The sequence below is a fragment of the Canis aureus genome, chromosome 13 (assembly GCF_053574225.1).
Source record: "Canis aureus isolate CA01 chromosome 13, VMU_Caureus_v.1.0, whole genome shotgun sequence".
NCBI classification, from domain to species: Eukaryota; Metazoa; Chordata; class Mammalia; order Carnivora; family Canidae; genus Canis; species Canis aureus.
In genome coordinates this window covers 26328217-26352263 of record NC_135623.1, presented here as the reverse complement: position 1 = coordinate 26352263, position 24047 = coordinate 26328217, and the positions used below count along the sequence as shown (strand labels likewise).

Below are 24047 nucleotides of genomic sequence, written 5' to 3'. Positions count from 1 at the left end.
GAGAACACAACATCCAGTCCATAACACTGGTGAAAAAGCACCTCATCTCCTGTGCGACTTGAGTGGAATGACTGTGGGGTCGTGTCCATGTCATTTCCTGGTGTCCCCAGAGGACTAAGCTCCCATTTCCCAGAGGTGACTGGCCGGATAACACATCAATGACGCCCCACTTCCCCGCCCACCTTCCTCCCCAATGCCTTCAAAAGAAAAGTCTGTCCTCACTTCCTTGTATCAGGGCCCGCTCCCCCCGGGCTCCCGGGTTCCCGTGCTATAATATGTCTCACATTATGCTCTTTGTTGCAGGGTTTTATGAATGTCTAGACTCTTGTAACTAAACCATAAAGCCTTTGGAGAAGAGAAATTTTCTTTACATGCTGTTTCCCCCAAAGCCTAGCAAAAATACCTCGCGTATAGCAGGTGCTTTAAAAACACTAGGTTAAGTAATGACATTAATCAAACTCAGGATTTTTACAAGAAAGGCATTATAGCCATCTAACACCTAAAGAGCTCACAGCATTTTCTGTGGCACTACATAAAGCAAATTATTTAAGTAAATTTTTATGAATCCCAATTACTGATTTAGAAACCTCATAAGCGGTTCCAAGTTCAAAATGAATCTTTAAGCAATAGATGAAATATATTTTAGTATTTTCTGGAGGAGATAAGAGTTGTGTGTGTGTGTGTGTGTGTTTTCTTTAGGAGATAAGATTTGAACCGAGTCCCTATTTCTTAACGTGGCATTCAAAGCCCCACGTGGTCTATCCACCCCTCACCTCCCTTCCCAGTTTCATCCCTCCTGTTCCACCGCTGCCGTGTGCATAGCTGTGTGATCTTCGTCCAAAGGACCTACAGTTCAGGTTGATCTTCGTTAACAAAACTGCAGAAATCTCACCGAGGAAGACCTAGACATGGCCAACATACACATGAGACAATGCTCCGCATCACTGGCCCTCAGGGAAATACAAATCCAAACCACCATGAGATCCCACCTCACCCCAGTGAGAATGGGGAACATTAACAAGGCAGGAAACAGCAAATGTTGGAGAGGATGTGGGGAAGGGGGAACCCTCTGCACTGTTGGTGGGAATGTGACCTGGTGCATCCACTGTGGGAAACTATGTGGAGGTTCCTCAAAGAGTTAAAAATAGATCTGCCCCAGGACCCAGCAGTTGCACTGCTGGGGATTTACCCCAAAGATACAGATGCAGTGAAACGCAGGGACACCTGCACCCCAATGTTTCTAGCAGCAATGTCCACAATAGCCAGACTGTGGAAGGAGCCTCGGTGTCCATCGACAGATGATGGATAGAGAAGCTGTGGTCTCTGTATACACTGGGATATTCCTCAGCCATTAGAAATGACAAATACCCACCATTTGCTTCGACGTGGATGGAGCTGGATGGAGGGTATTATGCTGAGTGAACTAAGTCAATCGGAAAAAGAAAAACATATGGTCTCATTCATTTGGGGAATATAAAAATTAGTGAAAGGGAATAAAGGGGAAAGGAGAGAAAATCAGTGGGAAATATCAGAGAGGGAGACAGACCATGAGAGACTCCTAACTCTGGGAAACGAACAAGGGGTGGTGGAAGGGGAGGTGGGTGGGGGGTGGGGGTGACTGGGTGACAGGCACTGAGGGGGGCACTTGATGGGATGAGCACTGGGTGTTATGCTACATGTTGGCAAATTGAACTCCAATAAAAAAATTTTTTTTAATTAAAAAAACAAAACAGAACTGCATAATCCCGCAGATCTCACGTCGTAAGAGAAGTTAGCACCGTTTTACAATGGGCAGTGTGGAGGCCGGGGTGGCTCCCTCGGTTAGGCGTCTGCCTCGGGCTCAAGTCAAGGCCCTGGGGCCCTGGGATGGAGCCCCGCATCAGGCTCGCCGCCGGGGTGGGGTGGCCCGCTGCTGCCGCCCCCTGTCCCTGCTTCTCGCCCGTCCGCGCTATCTCAAATAAACAAATAAAATCTTTTGAAAAATAAATTTAAAAAAAATAATGGGCAACAAGATACATGCTGTGAGGAAGAAAAAACCAACACGCTCTCCGACAGGATCTCCAAGGTGTAGCTCTGGGGCCCGTGTCTCGGGAGCAGGCAGCCAGAAGACCGAGAGGCCGCCGCACCTTATGCCTGCAGAGTCACAGGAGCGAAGGCGGGAAGCATCATTCTTGCAAAACATAATGTAAGTAATATTCATGGTAGAGAGAGCGGAGATAGAGAAATGAATAGTTACACTTCTTTTCTTTTGTTAAGATTTTATTTGTTCCTGAGAGACCCAGAGAGAGAAAGAAGCAGAGCCCAGGCAGAGGGAGAAGCAGGCCCCCTGCGGGGCCCCGATGGGGGACTCGATCCCGGGCCCCCAGGGTCACGGCCTGGGCCCAAGGCAGTTACACTTCTGATCAAAGCAAACACTGCTAACATCTCAGTGGATCCCCTGGTGAAGGTCTGATTACCCGTGGATTTTCAGCAGGCCCCGAGGGGGGACCCACGCCCCGAGCAGGTGTCAGGAAGGCAAGTGAGGTGACACCCATGGTCGGGGACGGCATGTCCTCGGGGGCTGAGCCGGAAGGCCCCCCTCAGACTGTGGCACAGCAGACCTTGAGGGGCGGCCTGGGCACAGAAGGGTGTCCCTGGACCTGCAAGGCGCGGGGGGCTCTTGGAGGCCCGCTCTGCTGCCCTGGGTGCTGCGCGGCTCCACTCGGGAGATGTTACCTGCAACTATCGGGCACCTAACTACCTGCGAACACCTGTCCTGCCAAAATAACATAGGGCGGTAATACATCATTGCGGCTAGTAGAGCCACGGGGGTTAGGGTCAAAGGTCTGGGTGATCGGGGCTAGACCTAGAAGGAAATTAAGCTCGAAAAGGTTAAATAACTCACCGGTTTCCTCAGGTGGATGGAGGTGGAGGGAAGGCCCCGAGCCTCGTTTGCACCCCGCGTAGGGCATCTAGGCCACCCTTGGGCCCCAGAAAGGTCATGGGTCAAACTTGGTTGTGCCCCAATCCAAGCGTGTTGTTTCGGAGCTAAGGGCCCCCCCCCATCTGGAGGCCTGAGCTCCAGGAATGGGGAGAGGCCTTCTCGGTGCCTAGGCTTCCTCGGGGTCCACCCGGCTCCTACCCCATGGCCGCCCGCGCCCCGGGTCCCCGCAACCGGCTCATCCGCGGTGCCACGTCGTGTCATGGCCTGATCCCAGCCACACGGGGCCTGGAGCTCGCCTGCCCTCTGCAGGGGTCCCCCTTGCTGTGCCTGGAGAAGACGTGCACCCCCGGAGCTCTTGGTCCCTAGCACCATGGGCCGAAGTACTTTCCTGCTCTTCTTGGTTAAAGGCCCTACTTGGTAGCGAAAAGTGTGAGGCTTGGTCCAGCCTGGACCCGAGGCCAAGCTCTGCCACTTACTACGTGGCTGGGGGACAGGTTACTCATTTTCCGCGAGGCTCACTTTACTCATCTGAAGAATGGAAAGAAAGATACCGACCTTAAAAAGGCTGTTGTTTGGACCAGAAGAAACGTTTGACATGCAAGGGATTTGCAGCAAAGGGTTATTGTTATTGGGGTTGCTCCCCATGCTGTCGGCTTGAAGAGCCGCCGATGGTGTGTGCACTTTGGCTCTTCCCCATTTAAGATTTCACAGCTGATTTTGGACAGGAGACGAAAATCGCTCCAGGGTAGCCCACTGCCCTGCCACAGAGGACTTGATAGTTTGGCAAGTCCATGAAAACACAGAGGTGAGCTCATACCCAGCCCTTGACAGGCCGGTGGGTTCGGCTCTGCTTCAGCACGTCAAGTCTTCTGTTGAAGTGAACGCAGGCACAAATAAATGAAAAACTTGAGTCTTTTAACACATGGCATTATTTAAGAATTAGGAATGGGAATTGGGTATTCTCATAATCCTTTATGGAATGGGGTAGGCCAATAATGTTTAAAGTAAAATCCAAGTCACCTTTCCTTATAAACATATAAATACAGAATTTATAGGAGCTTTTTTTTTTTAAAGGTATTAACCTTTTGCCTATAGCTCGACACTTTTCTTACGAGGTGAGAGATGCAGAAACATGACAGTTTTTTTTAATTTTCTTTTACAAGGGAAGTTTCATTTTACAAATGACTTTCATTCCCATATGGGACCATTACAGAAAAATCCTGGCAGGCAAATGCCATAAATAATCAAGTGGCTACCAATTACAGCAATTGTGCATTGTTTCCAAAATGCTGTTAATGTTCTTTACATCACTTTCCCCAAAAGCATTATATATATGTATGTAATATATGGATATATACATGTATGTACGTATATATGTATACAAACGTGTATGTACATGAATGGTGTTTTAAGTGGAAATTTTTATGAGATTTTTCTCTGGAGCTTTGGTCAGGGACCAAAATACATATGGATGTCTAGTTTAACTACATCTGAAATAAACTATAGATCCAAATACTAATTTTTAAATCCCAAATTAAACTAATTTACTTAGACTTTTTCTGAACGGAGGAAAGAATCAAAATTTTTCGATAAGCCCTATTACAAATTCTAAAAGTTTTCCTTGAAATTTGGTGGATAAATACACATTTATTTTTATGTAATCTGCAGCAAAACACAAAACAAAACAAAACTCTGTTAAAAATTGGAATATTTAAAAAAAACTGGAATATTTATATTTTACTTTCCTGAAAGTGGCTGGTGTTTCTTATCACAAATGAGATAATAAAAAATTATTTCGTACATCCTCTAGTGTACTCTATTCCTCACAGTGAAATTTTGGGAGAGAAGCAATACGTTTCCTTGTGATTGTGACTTTAAGAATTGATTCTCATCAGAACAACGTCTTAAGAGAGAAGTTAACATTTATGGGAAACTTCAGAAATGTGACCTTAGAAGATTCCATTCTGTACATGCGCACACAATCCTATACTTACTCAATGTTGTCCTGTAACCAAGAGGTCAGAGAGGGTAAAGATTGAAAAACGGTAAGTGATCCAGCGGTTGGGACTCTCTGATGACCATGGGGAGAGGCTCAGAGTCTCCCACAAGGGTGCAAAGCATCAGCCGGGCTTCTCCGGGCTTAACAAGACTGTAGAAACTCCTTGCGAGCTCACTCGTGGTTTTGCTGGGAGAGGGCTCCAATTCTCCGAGCTGTTGGCTGTTCTTCACCCTGTGGCCCCCTCAAGGCCCTTGAGTGTCCTCCTGACATGGCAGCTGGCTTCCCCAGAGCAAGTGGTGAGAGAGGGAGGCAGAGACAGAAATAGAAGGGGGTGAGAGGGATGAGAGAGAAAGAAGTCTACTTAGAATCCTACACTCTGCTCTATTTTCTAGAAGCAAGACACTAACTCCAGCACTTGCTCCAGGGGAGGGGAATGAAATTCCACCCGATGATCAAAGAATTTGTGGACATGGTTTTAAACCACCACAATCAGTTGGAAGTCCTGATTACAAGCAGCAGAGAGTCTATCTCAAAATGGAATAAACAACAATGGGAATTCATTGGCTCCCGAAATGAAAAGATCCTGCCTGCAGACAAACTTCCCAAGTGCTTTGTTGAGAGCTCCAGCTCCACTTCTCCGTCCTCTCTGTGTCGAATCATCCTCAGGGAGGCTTCCTACCAGCAAAAACGACTAGCAACTGTGAGCCTCATGTAGGCACACAGAACCTTCCAGAACAGGTAAGCATGTTTCTGTGTCCGCATCCCCCAGCATTCAGAGATTCACTCTGAGAGGATAGGTTTAGGTCACACGACCCCCACCCCACCCAAAGCAGGGCCGGAAGGCCTCGACCGGCTCCAGTACTCCATCCCCAAAACCACACAAAGGCCTAGGCTGCTGGGAAAGAGGAAGAGATGCTGGGGGGCCACCTCGATTACCTATTACAAAAGGCGGTGAAGTCTTGCCAGCTTTTTAAGATACAGAGTACACAGCAGTTTTGCAATAGGAAAGCTGTCGAGATGGAGAGATTGAAGAGCAAGAAAATGTAATGGAGAATGCTGAAAAACTGAACCAAAGGTACCTTCAGAGTAGACATTTGTTGCAAGGGGTTGGAGAACCACCACCTCTTCCTCTGACATCGGGGACAAGAGAGAAAAGGCAGCCTGTCTGAGGAGGTAGGCTGAGCTGTAGGCCGTGGTTGGGGGTGCGAAGGAAGATGGGGAGATCACCAACCCAACCCAAGGAAGAGAAGGGAAAGAGGAGCAGCGGGGCGCTCACACTGTTGAGAGAGGGTGGACGAGCAGTGTCTTGGAGGATGAAGCCAACCAGACTTGTCATCCTCGAAGAGCTAGGAGACCTCTGCTGCGACAAGAAAGTATAAGCAGAGCTGGAAAAGCTCTGAGAGGAGACAAAAATCAACAATCCTGTAACAGAAGTCATAACACTGAAGGAAATAGTAATTTTTTTTGGAGAGAGAGAGAGAGAGAGAGAAGAACGCTGCACATGCGTGAGGGGGGAAAGGAGGAAGAGCAGAAGGAGAGAGAGAGAGAATCTTGACTCTTGACTCTAGACACAGGGCTGGATCTCAAGCGCTAAGATGACCTGCATGGAAATCAAGAGTTGGATGCTTAACTGATGAACCACCCAGGCGCCCCGGAAATAGTATTCTTTGGAGAAAGAAGGCTAAGAAGTGATGCAAGTTACAACAAAATGGGAATTTCAGATAAGTTTAAAAAAAAAAAGCAACAATGACAAATATCAAGAATAAGATATTCTAATCTACCTTTCAAGATTTAAGCGTATGTAATTTATGTGATTCTTTTCTCTGCCAGAAAATGCATCGCAGACTATTCGGCTTGAGTATGAGGAATTTTTAATTCCTACCACTGCTGCTAAATCTTAGCTAAGAAACAAGATGGAACAGCTGCTTCTTTTTATTATTATTATTATTATTATTATTATTAAACATGCAGATTAGCAAAGTCAGAATTTATATTTTCCTTTATTTCACATATACCAAAAAATTCCTCTTCACCATAGCCTCTCTGGCTTCTGGGAAAGAATCCTTGCCTTAAATAAAACAAAGAGGCCCTATGTTTATGTTCACACTCATCTGGCTCAGAGTTTTGTTAAGAAAAAGTAGCATGACATAAAAATAATAAAAATATTTGAAAAATCTGAACTTGAGCACAAGGTCATGAAGAAAGGCAACCTTGGTTCAACTTGCCTTAGGACAGTGACCTCGACAAAGAACTTTTCTTTTGAAATTGTTTAATGGGTTCCAGAGAACGAAGGAGCTTTTACAAGTATAATGTGCATTTCTGAGGGGGGGAAAGAAACATCCCGTTGGACATATTTAACCTTCAATTTTGCTTCTTGTAAGACTGAAGGGGTCAAACAGACTAGGCCTGTATGGAATTCAGAAGGGCTTATTCTTCTCCCACTAGCTCTTCCCCAGGCACACAATTTACTTTCTACCAGAAGGCTCTTAATTATTTTGGCAAACACTTAAATACCGTCTTACTACCAAACCTTTCAGCAGACAATATAAGATGAACGCTCAGCAAAACACAGTTTCTGTTTCTTTCTCGAGGCAGAAAAGGACTTCAAGATAGCCTTGCTTAACATAACTACCATCATTTATTGAGAATTTACCATGAGCCAGGTGCTCTGCTGGGCATTTTACATACATAATCTGATTTAGTCTTCCTAACAATCCTAAGAATCGTGTAGTATCATCATTCCACAGATTAAAAAAAAAAAAAAAAAAAAAGGTGTGAAGAAGTTAAGTATTGGGCCAAGCTCCCAGAGCTACTAGGTTGCAGAGCTGAATGTTGAAACCACATGCGTTTGATTCCAAAGTCCATGCTCTTCCTTTCTGCACCATTCTCCCTAATGATCTGAAATAATTTCTTAATATTTACAAGAAAAGAGTCAACAGCTTCAAGAAATGTTTAAAGGTAAATAAAATACTTTTTTTTTTTTTAAATTTATGATAGTCACACACAGAGAGAGAGAGAGAGGCAGAGACATAGGCAGAGGGAGAAGCAGGCTCCATGCACTGGGAGCCCGACGTGGGATTCGATCCCGGGTCTCCAGGATTGCGCCCTGGGCCAAAGGCAGGCGCTAAACCGCTGCACCACCCAGGGATCCCTAAAATACTTTTTAAAATGTTGATGAGTAAATACAAATACCAATTCATTTAAATTCAGATGTTGGACATTATCTCCAGACGCACTGTAAAGTGCACGGAGACAAGTACATATGTAGGATCAGAGAGCAGAAACACTTTTAGGTTAGAAGTAAGCCCAACTTCAAATGGAAGAATGAGCCTGTGAGGTGTAGGGATGACATAAGCCTATCAGAAAGCAAACAGGTCAGGTCTGGGAGGCATCAAGAGGAAACCAAGGGTAGGAGAGAAGGGGCAATGGTTTGCTGAAAACCAGTGCAGCGGCGAAGTTCAGAGTCTCACTCTGTAGAAACACTCCAGAAACCTATGCAAAAAAAAAAAAAAAAGTACTGTAAGCAACGGAGCGAGAGTGAATATGAAATCAGAGGACCGAATGGTCATGTCAGCCCCAGGCCTCATGTCACTTTTACATTAGCTGAAATCCTGAAAATGTGGATGTAGGAAAGCTCAGAGCAGATGAGCTTTTGCAGTACTTCCAGGTTCCTGCCCCAACATCAGGCGACGTCAGTGTCAGTCAGCACCCTGTGTCTTTGCACAGCATGGGGGGGGGGGGGGACAGACACGGTAGGCTGCTGTCCTAATGGGTTTGCCCTGGGTTGGGCCCAGCCGAGCAGCCGGAGCCGGCTCTGCAAGCCCTCCTGCAGGTGTGTGTGTGTGGGGGGGGGGGGCAGCGGCCTCAGCAGGTGCCCTCTGCCCTCTCCCCACGAGGGCACTTGGCAAAGCCACATCTTGGTTTTGATCCTTACAAAGGAGGGAAGGGTGATATTGGCGCCTGATGCTGGGGGCACCCCACAATGCGCACAGCAGGCCCCCACAACACAGGACGACCCAGGCCCCCAGAGGCCGAGTGTCCCCGGGGGGAAGGCCCGTGGCTCTGCGCCTGGAGGGGTGGGGCCGGGGACAGCCTCTTCTGAGCTCCCCATCCTGCCATAGACCACTTCTCAGGGATCGTGGCGTCTGGCCCCGGGGTCACCAGGGGGCCTAGAACGGGAAGCGGACGTGGTCTACTTGTGTTTTCACCTAAAACAATAAATCAGGGGCGCCTGGGTGGCTCAGGTCCTGGTCCCAGGATCCAGGATCGAGTCCCACGTCGGGATGCAGGCACGTCCATGCAGGAGCCTGCTTCTCCCTCTGCCTGTGTCTCTGCCTCTCTCAGTCTGTGTCTCTCATGAATAAATAAATAAATCTTTAAAAAAATGAAATAAAACAATAAATAATCCTGCAGCTCAGGGATGAGATCCGGACTCCTGGGTACCCTGGGCTCCGGCTGGGGTTGGGTTTCTCCCCTCCCCCGCCCCCGACTCAGCACTCGTGGGAGTGGGAATGACGTTTTCATTCCTCACGTTTTCGTGACGTCATCTATTTCGTGTCGCTGAGACCCGCTGCTCTTTGGGAGCGGGAAGGTTTGGATCCGCGGAAGCCGGCAAGGGGAGCAGAGGCTCGCGTGCGCCGCAGAGATCCCGTGGGGGGGCGGGGGCCCGAGCGCCTGGGGGGAGCCTCCGCGCCCCGCCCCGGTCTCTGCGGGTCGAGGAAGCCTCCTCTCCCGCCGCCGGGTCCCAGGGGAGGGGGCGGGGCGGGGCGCGGACGCCAGGCGGCGGGAAACCGCAGGAAGAGGCGGGACTCGGCGCTTTGTCCCCGGGCCCAGGCCGCTGCCCAGCCGAGAGCGGCCCCCGCGGGGCGCCCCTGCCCTCCGAGGGGTCCGGGACCCGCGGGGCGGGGCGGGCTCGCAGGCCACGCCCCTGGTGGGCGGGGCGTCACGAGGACACGCCCTCGGGTGGGCGGGGCGGCGCGCAGGCCACGCCCCGGGAGTCTATAAAGGCTGCGGCGCTCCCCGCGCGGCCCCGGCCTGCCCGCGCGCTGTGCCCCCGGTCCCGCGAGCGCCGCCGGCCTGCGTGGTCTGCGCCCGACTCGAGTGAGTAGTGGCGGCGGGGGAGCCCCCTCCCGGCCTCTCGCCCCCCGCCCCCGGCCCGGGGTCTCCGCCGCCGCGGGGGCTGCCCGGGACTCGGGGGAGCGGGGCGGGGGCTCCGGGGCCGAGCCGCGAGCCTCCCCTGCGGCCCCGGGACACCCGGCGCGGCTTTGTCCCGGCTCGCTGCGGCTCAGGTGCAAACCCCGAGCGCGGGCGCGCGGCCCCCAGACGCCGCAACAGGTCCCGAGCCGCGCCGCCCGCGTCCGCCGGCTCCACGTCGGCAGCCCCTGGGGGAGGGGTGTCCCCGCGGGGGCGCGCCGCTTGCCCCCCCGACCCACCCCCCGGGCCCCGATCCCCCTGCCCCGGGCCCCCCGGCTCCTGGCCCATCCCCCGGCTCTTCCCCCTGCCCCCCTGCCCCGGTCCCTACCCCTGGCCCTCCCCCTGCCCCGGGCTGTCCCCAGGCCCTCCCCCTGCCCCGGGCTGTCCCCAGGCCCTTCCCCTGCCCCGGGCTGTCCCCAGGCCCTTCCCCTGCCCCGGCCGGTCCCCCGACCCCCCTGCCCCCCCACCCAGACCCCTTGCCCCCAGCCCTGCCTCCGGCCCTTCCCCCCAACCCCCTGCCCCACCCCGACGTTTCTGTAAGGGCATTTGTTTCAATAGTTACCCAAAACGTTTAACCTGCTTTATTTGCAGTCTGCAGACTAAGCACATTTTCACTTTTTTTGTGCTTTCAGTAGAGACAATCTTGTAGTTTGGGGTAGTAATTTTTTTAACTCAGGCAGTAAAAGGGGTCTCCTTAGTCCTTTTCTAATTAACCTGTTTGAAAGGTCTATTTAGGAAATGCCAAGAATTCAAATAGGACAACCACACATTTGGCTATAATTTGACTCAGATTTCTCAGGACCGAGATGGCCGATGGGTTTACAAAGCAATCACAGAATTTCAAAACTGCATTCCAGACCATCACTGATCTTACGCAGTGCGCCCCGGTCCACCCTCATTGCCCTCGGCCGTTGTTCTCTCCCGCCGACCGCTGCTGGTACTTGATCAATATTTCTGTGTTCTTTCTACTCTGGATTCTAGTTTTCTTTGCTCTTTTAGGGGGAGGTTACAAGAGGCAGGGTCTGCATCTCATCAGTCTTTGAGACTCACTATACTTGCCCGGGTGCCTTGAGCACAGCTGGACAAGAGCCAGTATTGGTTAATTGAATGAAGAAAGGAAGGAGTAAGATTGCAATTGTAGGGGATAGATATTTAATTGAACTCAGGCAGGAGATAACATTAGCAGATTTCATCTAAGGTTTCGATCATAAATTTTTAATGGATTCCTCCAAAATGTATTCAAATATTGATTGATAGAAATACTGATATGCTAAATACTGTGATGAAGGCAATACTCACTGGAGGTCTGATGAACTTGCCAAATAACTTGGATTTGGGGAAAATTGTATTATACACTAAAATAGCAAGAATGTCAGCATAGAATAGACGAGATGGCAATAAATGAGGAGCTTTAGAAGCCTAGCTCTAGCCTCAATATTGTCACCAACTGACCATGGAGATGGGAGCCTCTAATTTTTCTTTCCTGCCAAGAATGAGGTAAATCCAATCAAATGGGCCTCCCCTCGAGGAGAGGAGTCTTGGCCTGGTGAAAAGGGTAGGACTGCCCAGTCCCCAAGTCTTGTGCCAGCTCCAGCACCCACTGGTTTGATGACCTTGGGCAAGTTACTTTTACTCTCTAGCCTCGGCTACTTCATCTTATAAAATGGATGTAATGGCATGTACAGAGGGGTTGTCAGAGGCTTGTTGATCTTGATCTGTGAACAGAGCCCCGCTCAGCCAGGGAGAGATTTCTTGTCATTAAACGCTATTATGAACTTTGCTGCACGGATGGGGAGATGGCCACCAGCGAGAGCCAGCTGAGCAGTAGCTACTGGGCCTTGCCTGGGGGAGGTTTCTTCTTTTGCAGATATTCACAGGTTTCCTCAAGGCACCGACCTGATCATTTCCTGGGCTGGTATTTGCATGGCATCCCTGGGGCTCTATGGGTGGGGGAGTCTCTAGCCTCCCGTGGGGCCCTGATAACCCAGAATGGTGATACTCAACTGTTTTTGTCTGGTGGATGCTTCTGGCAGTCCGGTGAAACCTCTGAGCCTTTTTTTAAAAAAAGAAATTTTATTTAAGATTTTATTTATTCATGAGAGACAGAGAGGCAGAGACACAAGCAGAGGGAGAAGCAGGCTCCCTGTGGGGAGCCCGACGCGGGACTCGATCCCAGGACCCCGGGTTCACGCCCTGAGCCGGAGGCAGATGCTCAACCACTGAGCCACCCAGGTGCCCTCAAAAGGTTTTTAAGTGCGTAAAATAAAGTACATGGTACCAAGTTCACCAGTCCCCAGTATTTCAAGGAATCTGTGGTCCCCGTTCAAGCACCCGACTGGGAGTTTTCTCAGACTAGGTGGCGGAGGAGCCTGGCACAAGTTCTGATTGTTAAGAATTTTAAGTTTTGGTGTCAGTCAAGGGGACGAACCAATAGAACTATGCTGTGAATCACTCGCAGAGGATATCAGGTTCCTTGCTGTTCTGTTTACTATCTGGTTGTGCCAATTAGTACTACTAATTGTTCTTCACTAATAAAAAAGGACAAATGCCATGTACTCCATTAGGGTCAAATAGCTTTCTGGTTCACTATAGGAAAGAGGGTTCATGGTGGCGTCACAGTACTTCAGAAAGAGAGAAGTCCAGAGAGAATCGAATCCTCCCGTAGTACAAGAAATGCCCAATTTAAAAAGCACCTATGGGGACACCTGGGTGGCTCAGTGGTTGAGTGTCTGGCTTTGGCCCAGGGCGTGATCCTGGAATCCCGGGATCCAGTCCTATATCGGGCTCCCTGAGTGGGGCCTGCTTCTCCCTCTGCCTGTGTGTCTGCTTCCTTCTTTCTCTCTCTGTGTCTCTCATGAATAAATAAAATAAAATCTTTAAAAAAAAATAAAAAAATAAAAAGCACCTGTGCCAGAGCCACGGAAGTCAGTACTATCTCGGTGTTGCCAACAGTGGTTTACTTTTAGCAAAAATCAGTGAAACAAACCCTATAGCTGATTTGAATTTTATTGGTGTCGATTTTTTAAGTTGAACTGGTGTTACGAGCCATTTGAGGTCTCTATACCTGAGCTTTTCTACCCATAAAACGGGTATAATGATCATGTCTACCTTGCTCAGTAGGAGAGTTAAATAAGGCGGTATGAGTAAACTACTTAATACAGGTGACACATATAGTAGGTTGTATGTAAGTATTTGTAATCATTATTACCTACCACTTTTCTAAATGCTTTCCATATATCGTTTAAGCTCAGAACTAGTAAAAAATCACACAAACAGTAAACTGTTTGAATAATCAAGTATCTCGCAGTGGCAGGTGCTGGGGGCCGGGGTGACCAAACTGACAGCCCAGTTGCATTGTGCTTGCGATATGTGGTCTGGCAGGTGGCATCCAGGTCAAGGAATTTGCTGGAGCCCCTGCTGCAGAGCTAAGTGGAGGCAGGCTGTACAGTTAGTCGTTGATGGGAGGCTCAGGGGAGCACAGAACTGACGAGAAGAGGGGTCCTCTGCAGTGAGAACAGGCTGAGGTGGTGGAGGGGAACGTTGGGAGCTTTTTGGGGAAAGCAGCAGGTTGGGGGTGAGGGGGTGGGAGGGGACGCGGGCGGGCCTTCCTGCCCACTGGTCGTGGGGCAACTTGGGGCAAGAGTCTCGGGCGGCAACGTGGTCTCAACCCTTCATCACATAGGGTGTCTGGGGCCACGAGGCCGGGGACCCCAGCAGGCGGCCTCCCGCGCAGCCTCGGCACTGTCCACATGCCCCACCTGCATACCGGGGGTCTTAGGCACCTGCTTCCCCGCTGAACCCCCAGACCGCAGGCCTCTGCATGCGGCATCTGGGGGGCTTCAGATGGTATTTATTCATGAGAGACGCCAAGAGAGGGGACTGATCCCAGGACCCTGGAGCACAGCCCCCCGCTGAGCCCCGGGCGCCCCTGTCTCCGGAGCCTCGACAGGACCCAGACCCTTGGGCCACTGCCCCCAGAGCCCAGCATCACCCATCGCCCGGGGAAGCGGAGGGTGCACCCAGGACGGGTCCCTTCCTGCCCCCTCTGCGTCCCAGGTCGCTGTCCCCGTATCCACGTGCATCGCTCTGCGGCCAGAGCAGAAGTCCCCGACGCGGGCCCATCCCCAGCCTGGCTCAGTAGACACTGGCTTAGCACACGCGCGTGGAACCTCCGCGCAGGAGAGCGGGGGGCGGGAGCTGCCCCTCCACTTGTGAACAGGAGGGAAGTTCGGGGAAGCAGAGAGCCAGTTGCCCTGATGGGAGGGACGTGGGGTGCCTTCCTGTGGAGCCTGTCCCTGTACGTGGGGTGCCTCCTGCAAGCATTTTTTCCATCTCACCCGCTTGATAACTGTAAGGAAGGCACGTTATCCTCACCTCGCAGACGAAGGAAATGACGCTGTGTCGACTCCCAAATCCATGCTCTGGCTGCGGCCTGAGGCTGCGCGGCCTTGCAGATTTGGCTCTGGCAGAAGGGGCCGCCGGGACCGGGGCTGAGCCCTGAAGTCCCTCCTGGTCGGCGTATCCCCTAGAGAAGGGAGGCGGGCTAACCAGATGGCCTGGGGAGCAGACTGAAACATTTTTGGAATGGGCTCGGAGGAAAGCTTCATCTCCGACCAAACTACAACTCTCTGATCCTGCAAAAAAATCACTGTAATTCAGGACCAGGCTACTCATTTACATGATCTTTAGTGACCCCGCCGGATGGGCCTCAGGATGAAGCCAGTTTATGATGGATGTCCTTTTCAGGAGACTGGATTCTAGCCTGATTCTAGTGTCATAACCAAACCCTGTATGTAGTAAGAAAACATCAAAGCTTCTGGAAGTATTTAGGATCTGGGTTCATAGACCCGATTCACTCCAAGCCTCTGGTATCGGAGCAAATAATTTAAACTCTTAAGTGGTGACGTGTAGACTCTGAATTCACAGATTTAAGACACATAGAATCTAAAATAAGATGGTAAATGCAGAACAGGTGGCATGGGAATGACCCGTGTGGTCATTCTGCGGCTCCCGTTGCTTATCTAGGGAATGAGGTAACTTTAGCACAAGGTGACTCAGATGTGGATGACGGTCATTTTCTCCTAGGGGTGAGTCTCATGAAATTTTGGGTGGTGACTTTGCCTGGGGAGAAGCAGCAAAAAGAAATTACATCAGGGGGTTCAGATGTAAAGCAAGCTTTTTAATCTAACGTGGTGGAAGAAGCTTGGCGTTAGAATTCCCTCAGACCTTGAAAAACTCCCAACAGACTGAGAAACCGAGAAGAAGCCTGTGTTTGGCCTCTTGTGCGAAACATGTGTCAGGTGGGATTCCAGGCCTCCTGTCACCGTTCGGCAAGCGAATGCACAGGCCTGGGGCACACGTGGCCCGGGTTGCTCAATGCAAATCCACTGCTGGGACGCGGGGCGGCCGTCATGCAGAGGTGCGGCCCGAGGCTCGTAGGAGCCACGAAGTTTCACAGTCGTTGTCTCTGCACAGCAGGGCCAGGAGTGACACATGGAAGATCATCCAAAGTCAGGAGACGTCCGTCAGGGTCACCCTAAGAGTGTAAATTTGAACTTCATTTCTGAGTCGCCGCAAAGGGAACCCTCAGGACGGTTGCAGTGTGTTTTGTCGGCCCCCTGGGAAGATCCACGCGCGACCAGTCAGCTGAGTCTTTTCTCCAGCCTGTTTGTCACTGGGAGCCGTGCTCTTCTGCAGCGGGTTTGCCGGCTGGAAGACTGAGGGCAGGAGGGACAGTGACGGGGCCAGGACATTCGCTTACCTCCCTTTACCTTCACAGCATCTGCTGGGTAGCGAGCTACCCGTCCCTATTTTACGGATGAGAAAACGAAGGCCAAGGTCGCACAACCATTTTCACAGTGCTGCTAAGCCACATCCATCCAAGCCAGCCTTCCTCCCTCCCTTCTTCCCCTCCTTTCTTTCCGTTCGAAAATATTCCAGACATACTGCAGGGAACACCCAGCCCCCCGGTATCCAACATAAGGAACCACGCACACGCCCGGCCGAAGCTTTGCGAGGAGGCTCTTCTGTTACACCATCGGCTTGGACCATGGGGAGGGTTATTTAGAAATCCTCAGGAAAGCCCTGAACCCCGGTGGAGCTTTTAGAGAGTTAAGGACTTGGGAATTTTACTTAGAATCCAAATTTTTTACTTAGAATTAAAAAATGTGACAAGGAGAAGTAGACCAGTGCTGCCTCCGTCTTGACAAGCATAAGACCGAATTGGGAATTGTACGGACGATTGCAAAAGGGAGAATTCCTTAAAACCACAGAAGTCACTTTGACATGTGCCAAGGACTCTGGTAGGTGGAAGAGATGTGGTCCCCGCCCTCGAGGGGAAGAAGCTTTTAACAGAGTAGGCTGAATGGTGAGGCCCTTTGATGGGTATTTCCTGAAAAGTGACTCACTTGGCTGGGGTGGCATGTGCGGTACAAATCGGACCTGACTTACAAGAAGTCAACTCAAGTAACCGTGAATTACATAAAGGAGAGATCTTGCCTGTTTAAAAGTCCAGACTGCTCTTTAGTGGAGAATAACATAAAGTGATGAGTTTTCGAAAACTATATTTTCAAATGCTATTCGGAGATAACCCAAGAGGGCATTAGCCTTGATGGAGATCTGGTTCCTTATTGGGGATGGCACCGAGGTAAACAGGTGTGAACATAGAAAATACACATTGACGTCGAATAGTACACTTCCTGAGAAACGCCTTGACAATAACCAGGTATTTTAAAAGCCAGCTGGGCTGTTGATCCGTGGGATCCAGTTTTAAATAATCGCAAGGCCATTACCTACAGGCCTGAATTTGGTTTTAGGTTTCCCCTGGAATCACTAGGTCCTTCCGGCAGATGTCTGTGGCATCTCCGAGCATTCCAGAACTCTGGTAACTCTGGAGCCGTGGGGTAAAGCCCATATCCCTAATCGCAGTGCAGGCTCAAGCCAGCACAGACCGCTGGAGCCAGGCTTTGTGGCCGAGGGCGCACAGTGAGGCTCAGATTTCCCTGAGGACGCTAACAGTGGCGACCTGTGTCCAGGGAAGGGGGTCAGAGGTGTATGCCGCTCCTAGGGGAGAGCCTGCAGGCCTGGTCCGGCGCTGTCCATCCTCCCGGGAGGCCTTCGTGGGAGGCTGTGACGTTTGCAGCTGCTTGGAATTACCTGGGCCCCATCGGAAGACAGAAGGAGGCTCAGAAGGCAACTCAGTGGCTCCCGTAGTGCCCGGGGTGGGGCGAGACACAGCTGCAAGGTGTCTGAACCTCGTCTGTCCCTTTTCTTCTGTGCTGGCTTCGGTCTTAGGCTCTTCTTAGGATGGTCAGACAGCGGCCAGCGGATCCGCCCCTGCAGCCACACCATCCTAAGCCAAAGCCGGGTCTTTAACTTCACTGACCTGCCTCGGGGTCGTGTGCCCATTCTCCCATAGATCACTGGGGTGAGGGCACCGGGGAGAGGGCAAAGGAAGCAGTGGTCTCATTGCCATGACCGAGTGCCCGGCCCTGGAGTTGAGGGTGGGGTCCATGCCATCTGCACCAGTGTTTCTCAAACTTTCTGGTAAAGGACCGTTTTTTTTTTTCCTGGTTTTAATTTCCAATTACAGGTTGATTCTCTGATTCAATGCTGTTCAACAGGATGGGTCCCCTGATCATGCTCTTGATTGTTGGGATGTAAAATTATTAAGGTTTTATGGGACGCCTGGGGGCTCAGTGCTTGAGCCTCTGCCTTTGGCTCAGGGCATGACCCCGGGGTCCCGGGATCGGGTCCCGCGTCGGGCTCCCTGCGTGGGGCTTGCGCCTCCCTCGGCCTGTGTCTCTGCCTCTCTCAGGAGTGAAATAATCAAATCTTTAAAAGATGATAAAGTCTGTAAATTCTCAGCTGAATTTCATCAGAAACTGGGGAGGCCTGGTGGACCGTCCTAGGAGACCACATGTTAGTAAATACTTTTCTAAAGCCCGTGGGCCTAGAAAGGGACGTCGCTTCCCTGGAGGAATCTGGGGGGACGTGGGACCAGAAGGGGGAGGGGGTTCCGGGCACCGGCTTTCCCGGAGGCCCCGCCGCGGCCTTCAGGGCTCCTGGGGCCCCGGTCCCGGGTCCTTGGGTGTCGGGACGGGCGGGGGTCGGGGTGGGGGTGGGGATGGGCTGGATGGGAGGATGATGGGCGGGCGGGGGGGGGGCTACTGGAGGGGGATGCGCTGCGGGCTCGGCCCCTTCCGCGCGGCGCCCCGGGGCGGTGGGCAGGGGGAGCCCTTCTTCCTGACGAGCCCTTCTCCTGCAGGATGCCCGTGTGGGGAGGTGGAAACCGGTGCGCGGCCTGCGGGGGGACCGTGTACCACGCGGAGGAGGTGCAGTGTGACGGCAGGAGCTTCCACCGCTGCTGCTTCCTGTGCAGTGAGTCCGGGCCCCCCCCCCCCCGCCCCCGCACCGCGTGACCGCCCCGTGCACCCGGCCTCCCCCTCCTCCCCCGCTCCCCGTGCACCCGGACCCCCTCCTCCCCCGCTCCCCGTGCACCCGGACCCCCTCCTCCCCCCCTCCCCGTGCACCCGGCCCCCCCTCGTCCCCCCTCCACCCCCCCCACCCCCCCCCACCCCCCGCCTCCCTGTTCACCCGGCCCCCACCTCCCCCCGGCCTCGGGTCACGGGGGGGGGAGGAGGGGGGGAGGAGGGGGGGGCAGCGTCTGGCCTCAGCGTCCCCAGGAGAAGGGCCGCGCGGCGCCCCTGAAGGCCCGACTTCCCTGACCTCTTCCCCGCAGTGGTTTGCAGGAAAAACCTGGACAGCACGACGGTGGCGATTCACGACGAGGAGATCTACTGCCGGTCCTGCTACGGGAAGAAGTACGGGCCCAAGGGCTACGGCTACGGGCAGGGCGCGGGCACGCTGAGCACCGACCGCGGCGAGAGGCTGGGCATCAAGCCCGAGAGGTGGGCGCCTGCCCCGGGGGACGGGGGGGGGGGGGCGGGGGGCACCGCCCAGGGCCGGCCCCAGTCAGCCCAATTGTGCCAGTTTCCTAGTATCAACGAGAGACTGTTCTGTAAGCTTGAAAAGGACAGGCTGGGACCTAAAAAAAATCCTTGATTATTCCAGTGACCGCAGTTCCCAGTGTATCAAGGAGCCTGTTCTCAGAAGCACGTGGCTTACATTTACCCCAGACCAGGGGCAGGCATCAGATGAGACAGAAAGGCAGGGTCTGAGTCATGGGACGCCCGGTCACCTGCAGGGAACAAGTCAGTGAAAAGTCCTGGCCACTCGCCACTCCTTCCACCTCAGGCTACTTCACCAAGCAAGGACTTTAACCTAAAAACTCTTACTTAAAAATTGGAATTATTTCCTGCTTTTGAGAGACTAGTATTAATTTTTTTTTAAAGATTTTATTTATTTATTCATGAGAAACACAGAGAAAGAGAGAGAGGCAGAGACCCAGGCAGAGGGAGAAGCAGGCTCCATGCAGGGAGCGCGACATGGGACTCGATCCAGGGTCTCCAGGATCAGGCCCTGGGCTGAGGGCAGCACTAAACCACTGAGGCACCCCGGCTGCCCAGTGTTAAATTTTAAAAGGTTCCAGTACCTAAACAGCACGATGCTGACTCTGCTAACCTTCACTTTGTATTTCATGTTCAGGCTACATAATTTCTTCATTTGCAATTCCCTCTTAATTCCTGTTTTTGGCCCAATGACTCACTCTTTTGAACTTCACGTTTTTCACAAACATTTTATATTAAAGAAGCCAAAACTGGTGTAATATTCCAACAAGACAACCTTTTGTTGGACAAGACCATTAATCACGCTCTGTGAGCTGGCCGCCGTGCAATGTCAACACGTTACCTCGTATAATCCTCGCAACCTGACAGCGTAGGCTTTCCCGTCTTAACAAATTCAAACAATGAAAATTAAGTGATTTGTCTACAGTCACGTTGCTGCTTAACTGTAGAGGCTGGAAAGGAACCTGGTGTAACCGTCTCAAACATCATGGGTTTGCCTGAAATAATCCTTAGCACCTGTTGCCTGCGGAACAGTTATGTTCATTACACGTAATCCGTACAGCACCTCTGTAGATACTGTCATCTGTATTCTACAGACAGGACACTGAGGCTCAGGTCACAGGGAAGTGACACAGCCAGGATCGGAGCGCCCACACCTGTGCTCTTTCCCCTGCATGAGGGCCCACCTGTCCGTTCTTCGGGTCTTTTCCACACTCAGACTTCCCGAGCCCCCGTGCCCCGTCGTGCACCTGTACGGGGCTGACTCCACGCTGCGTGCCATCGCCTGTGGGAGCCCGGCTTACCGTGGTCTTTATTTAAAGTCCATTGTTCTTGTTCTGCTCTCCGTGCCAGCTTGTTCAGATCCATTCTTGTATTCCAAGATTTTATTTCAAGTCTTTCAGAACACATCTACCTAGACACCTTACCCCCAGTGAAACCAAATTCATCCGTAACCCCAAAAGTTAATGGTCTTAAAGTCGCAGACCAGTGGGCCCTCTGCCCGCTTCTCCACCTTCTCCAGTAACTGGCAAGCCCCCTGCGCTGGCCCGGCCACCTGCGCCCTTGCCGCCTCCCCGGCTTGGCCTGGCCACATACGAGGACCAGATGTGGAGGATTCCTTTTCCAGAAGCCACTCCTCGTGACTAGAGTCTGGGAGCGCCTTGGCCTGGAGCACCCTTAGGGCCGTGGTGCCGATGGCACATGGGGACCGTAGATCATCACGGGATCCCCTGGGGAGGCAGCGGCCTTGAGTGGGCAGGAACGTTCCGAGGCGGGACTGCCCTTTTCAGCTCAGACTCCCCGCCATCCGGATTCCCTGGCTCGCCAGCCAGTTACGTCCCATCAGAGCCGTGGGGTTAGTCATCCGCAGCCTCCCGGGTCATTCGCTCGGAGGCGGGAGATGATCTCCACTAAGTTCTTAATAGCAAGATGTGTTGGAAATTTTTCTTGGGAGACTCCTAATCCAAATGATGAGTATCCCGGTGAACACCTTCTAAAGATCACTCTTGAAGGGAAGTAGGGACGCCCGGGGGGCTCAGCGGTTGGGCGTCTGCCTTCAGCCCAGGGTGTAACCCCGGAGTCCCAGGATCGAGTCCCCCATCGGGCTCCCTGCAGGGAGCCTGCTTCTCCCTCTGCCTGGGTCTCTGCCTCTCTATCTCACGAATAAGTAATAAAATCTTTAAAAAAAAAAGGGGGGGGAGTATATACAATAGGTTGTAGAATTTTTTTTTTAATGCATACATTAGGGGCGACTGGGAACCCTGATACGCGGGCCTGTACCGCGCTGGTATCTGCTGCGCAGAGTGAGGCTTCCAGTGAGCCGGCGAACACGGTTCCATAAACGCCACACACGGAAGCCTCACGCGGGGTGCGTGACCCAGCGAAGGTGAACGGATAAAGGCACAGGTGGAGCGTTGGAATACGTTGTTTTATGAAAAGGCAGCATTTATAAATGAACATTTTATTTTAAAAACGTATGTGACTTAAACTATAATCAGGAAAAAAAAAAACCTGTTTTTCCAACGGGAGAAACGGGACACCTGTGCCACGTGCCGCTGTCCTCTGACCTTCCGGTGTCCGAGCCCTCACGCTGCGGAGTAGACACCCCTGTGTAGTGAAGGGGGAGCTCACGAAAGAAAGCGGGGAAAACCGGGTTTCCGGGGACTTGGAGAGAAGGGACCCGAAGAGCACGGAGCAGAGAGGGACCTCGGTGCAAGCTTTCCTCCGAGGGAGCGCTGGAGTCGCACCTCCCACCTCGGGGACCCCCACCGTGGTCCCTGCCCATCACTGACCTACACAGGACGTAGGAGCCTCGGTAGCAGCGACTGCCGGGTGGGGCGGGACACCCGGCGCCAGGTCACCGCTGCTAAGCCCTGCTGTGCCCCCCCCCAGTGCGCCACCTCACAGGCCCACGACGAACCCCAACACTTCTAAGTTTGCTCAGAAATTCGGAGGCGCTGAGAAGTGCTCCCGCTGCGGGGACGCCGTGTATGCAGCCGAGAAGATCATCGGAGCCGGGAAGGTAGGGTGCTGGGGTGTCCTCCCCCCCCCCCCCGGCTCCCTTCCAGGACTAAACAAGCCCCTCGGATTCGGGTCTTAGATTTCCCACCCGAGTCGTTGACGTCTTGAAGCAGTGCCCTCACTCGGCAAACCTCCTCTCTGCTTGAAAGAAACCTGTTTTCAGACAGGGCGCCCCGAAACCCGGACCTGCCGGGTGGTGCCAAGTGTCAGGAAGCCCAGGTGCTCTCTCCCTACGGCCCCCACCTCGGAGCGGGGAGCAGCCCTTGCCAGGGGCGCCTCGGGCCGGGCCCATGCAGCCGGCACCTGGCCCTCCTGCCCGCTAGCAAGCGTGCAGGTGCTGGGGCAGGTGCGAGGCCGGGGGGGGGGGGGGGGGGGGGAAGGCTCGCTGCTCCTGGGCCGGGTGGGCTGCGCCGCAGGAGCCCGGGCCCTCAGACTGCCTTAATGGTCTCTTCCAGCCCTGGCACAAAAACTGTTTCCGGTGTGCCAAGTGTGGGAAGAGTCTCGAATCAACAACTTTGACTGAGAAAGAAGGTGAAATCTATTGTAAAGGTAAAAATAATTTATGTGTTTATGCCCATCTGAGTATCCCACACTGGTCATGGGTCAAGGAAATGTCACCAGCATTTAAAGACAAAAAAGATCCCAGCTCTGGCAGTGGGGAAAGGTGAGACTGCCACTATTTGAAAATAGAGGATCTTGAGGTGCTTGCAGGTAGCAGAGACCCACAGAACAGTTTGAGAGGATGCAATAAAGCCATGTTCTGGTCCAACTCCCCAGAAGATCAGACAAAAAACCCCTCAGTATAGAGTCTTTTTTCACGTGTTTCCAGCAGAGCATATGAAGCTATGAAGGTAACAGACAAATCTGTAACTTGCCTGGCCCGATTTTTTTATGCTTGTAACTCAAGTAGGACCATGAGCAGAATACTGAGGAATCAAAATGTTTGGACTTAACTTTGCGGCTCTGAGATCTTTAATACATCGCTTCGTTCTAGATCTTAAATAAGTTAAACTCTTTGGGTCGCGGCAAACTTTTTTTTTTTTAGACTTACAAGGGTTTGTGTCGTTTTGTGGGTCTTAAGCAATGCTAGCAAAACTTAATGGTCTCCCACTGTCTCTCCCCTTTCTTTTGTAGGATGCTATGCAAAGAACTTTGGGCCCAAGGGATTTGGCTACGGCCAAGGAGCAGGAGCCCTTGTTCACGCCCAGTGAAGGTGTAAACCCAGAACCGAGATCACACACGGAGAATCGCTACATCACCTAGGCACAGATGACCCAACACTTAACTACTGTGAAATCGTGCCAGCACTTGAGTACCGTCTGTTGTCCCCTACGCGGACAGGCTGGCTGACTGGCAGGAGGAGAGCACTGTATCCGTTTGCTTTATTCATCAGCATTCCCAAGAATTGTTTCTTTTACATGTTAAATAAAACTTCAGCTTGATTTGGTGAGTGTCTCTCAGTCAGCCTTTTGGAGAAGGAGCTGGGATTTCAGGTTGTAGAAAGTCACTTGGATCCCTACCTGCACTTTAGTGGTTCAGGAGGGTCCACCTCATTACACAGGTGACTTACTAGGCTAATGTCTACACTCCAGCTGGTGGAAGAGATTATTTAACCTGACAAGTAAGCCTCCAGAGTGAGGGTTGCCAGGCAACGGGTTCTAGCCCTTCAGAGTCAGCATTCAGGGCCTCTCCTGGCTGCCTGCCCTTCCTCCCTCCCCACTCCAGCTGGTGGTTACACCTCTAAAGCGTGGCTCCGAGACCACCTGTATTAGAAGCACCGAGAGGTATTTAAAGGCGGCCTCCTAGACCCTACAGAAGCAGACTCTCTAGAAGCAGGGCCACAGAGGCCCCTCTAACAAGCTCCCCAGAAAGGGACAGTGACCCACAGGTTGGTGGGCATGCTGTCCAAACACTGAAACAATTTTTTGATTCACCTAAATCTACA

At 52.2% G+C, this 24047-nt stretch overlaps 2 protein-coding genes across 6 annotated transcripts in view; one reads left to right on the top strand and one right to left on the bottom strand.

Annotated features, from left to right (window-relative positions):
• The window catches only part of ZDHHC17 (zDHHC palmitoyltransferase 17), a 189843-nt gene that overhangs the window by 72243 nt on the left and 93553 nt on the right, over positions 1–24047 (bottom strand). Inside the window, exons 17-18 of one of the 5 annotated variants that reach the window (XR_013350552.1) lie at positions 14490–14671; positions 4047–8414 (exon numbers count right to left, since the gene is read on the bottom strand). The exons of 3 other annotated variants lie outside the window; for them this stretch is intronic. Coding sequence is in view for 1 of the 2 variants with exons in the window: in XM_077845576.1 (XP_077701702.1) it covers positions 8381–8414 (34 nt within the window). In the remaining variant the exon portion in view is untranslated. Of the gene's footprint in view, positions 1–4046; positions 8415–14489; positions 14672–24047 lie in introns of those variants that run through there. One more of the 5 variants, XM_077845576.1, reaches the window with a different exon arrangement.
• Positions 9892–23544, top strand: CSRP2 (cysteine and glycine rich protein 2). Its single transcript, XM_077845578.1, has 6 exons — positions 9892–10022; positions 18382–18494; positions 18856–19024; positions 21974–22103; positions 22558–22651; positions 23237–23544. Exons 2-6 carry the CDS (start codon positions 18383–18385, stop codon positions 23311–23313), a joined length of 582 nt encoding a protein of 193 aa, XP_077701704.1. The 5' UTR covers positions 9892–10022; position 18382; the 3' UTR covers positions 23314–23544.

Bases quoted from the DNA above. Each gene is read 5' to 3' on its own strand.
- CSRP2 (XM_077845578.1), top strand. From the start codon at position 18,383: ATGCCCGTGTGGGGAGGTGGAAACCGGTGCGCGGCCTGCGGGGGGACC. The intron at 18,495-18,855 runs GTGAGTCCGGGC...TCTTCCCCGCAG, and splicing joins CCGCTGCTGCTTCCTGTGCA to TGGTTTGCAGGAAAAACCTG. The intron at 19,025-21,973 runs GTGGGCGCCTGC...GCCCCCCCCCAG, and splicing joins CTGGGCATCAAGCCCGAGAG to TGCGCCACCTCACAGGCCCA.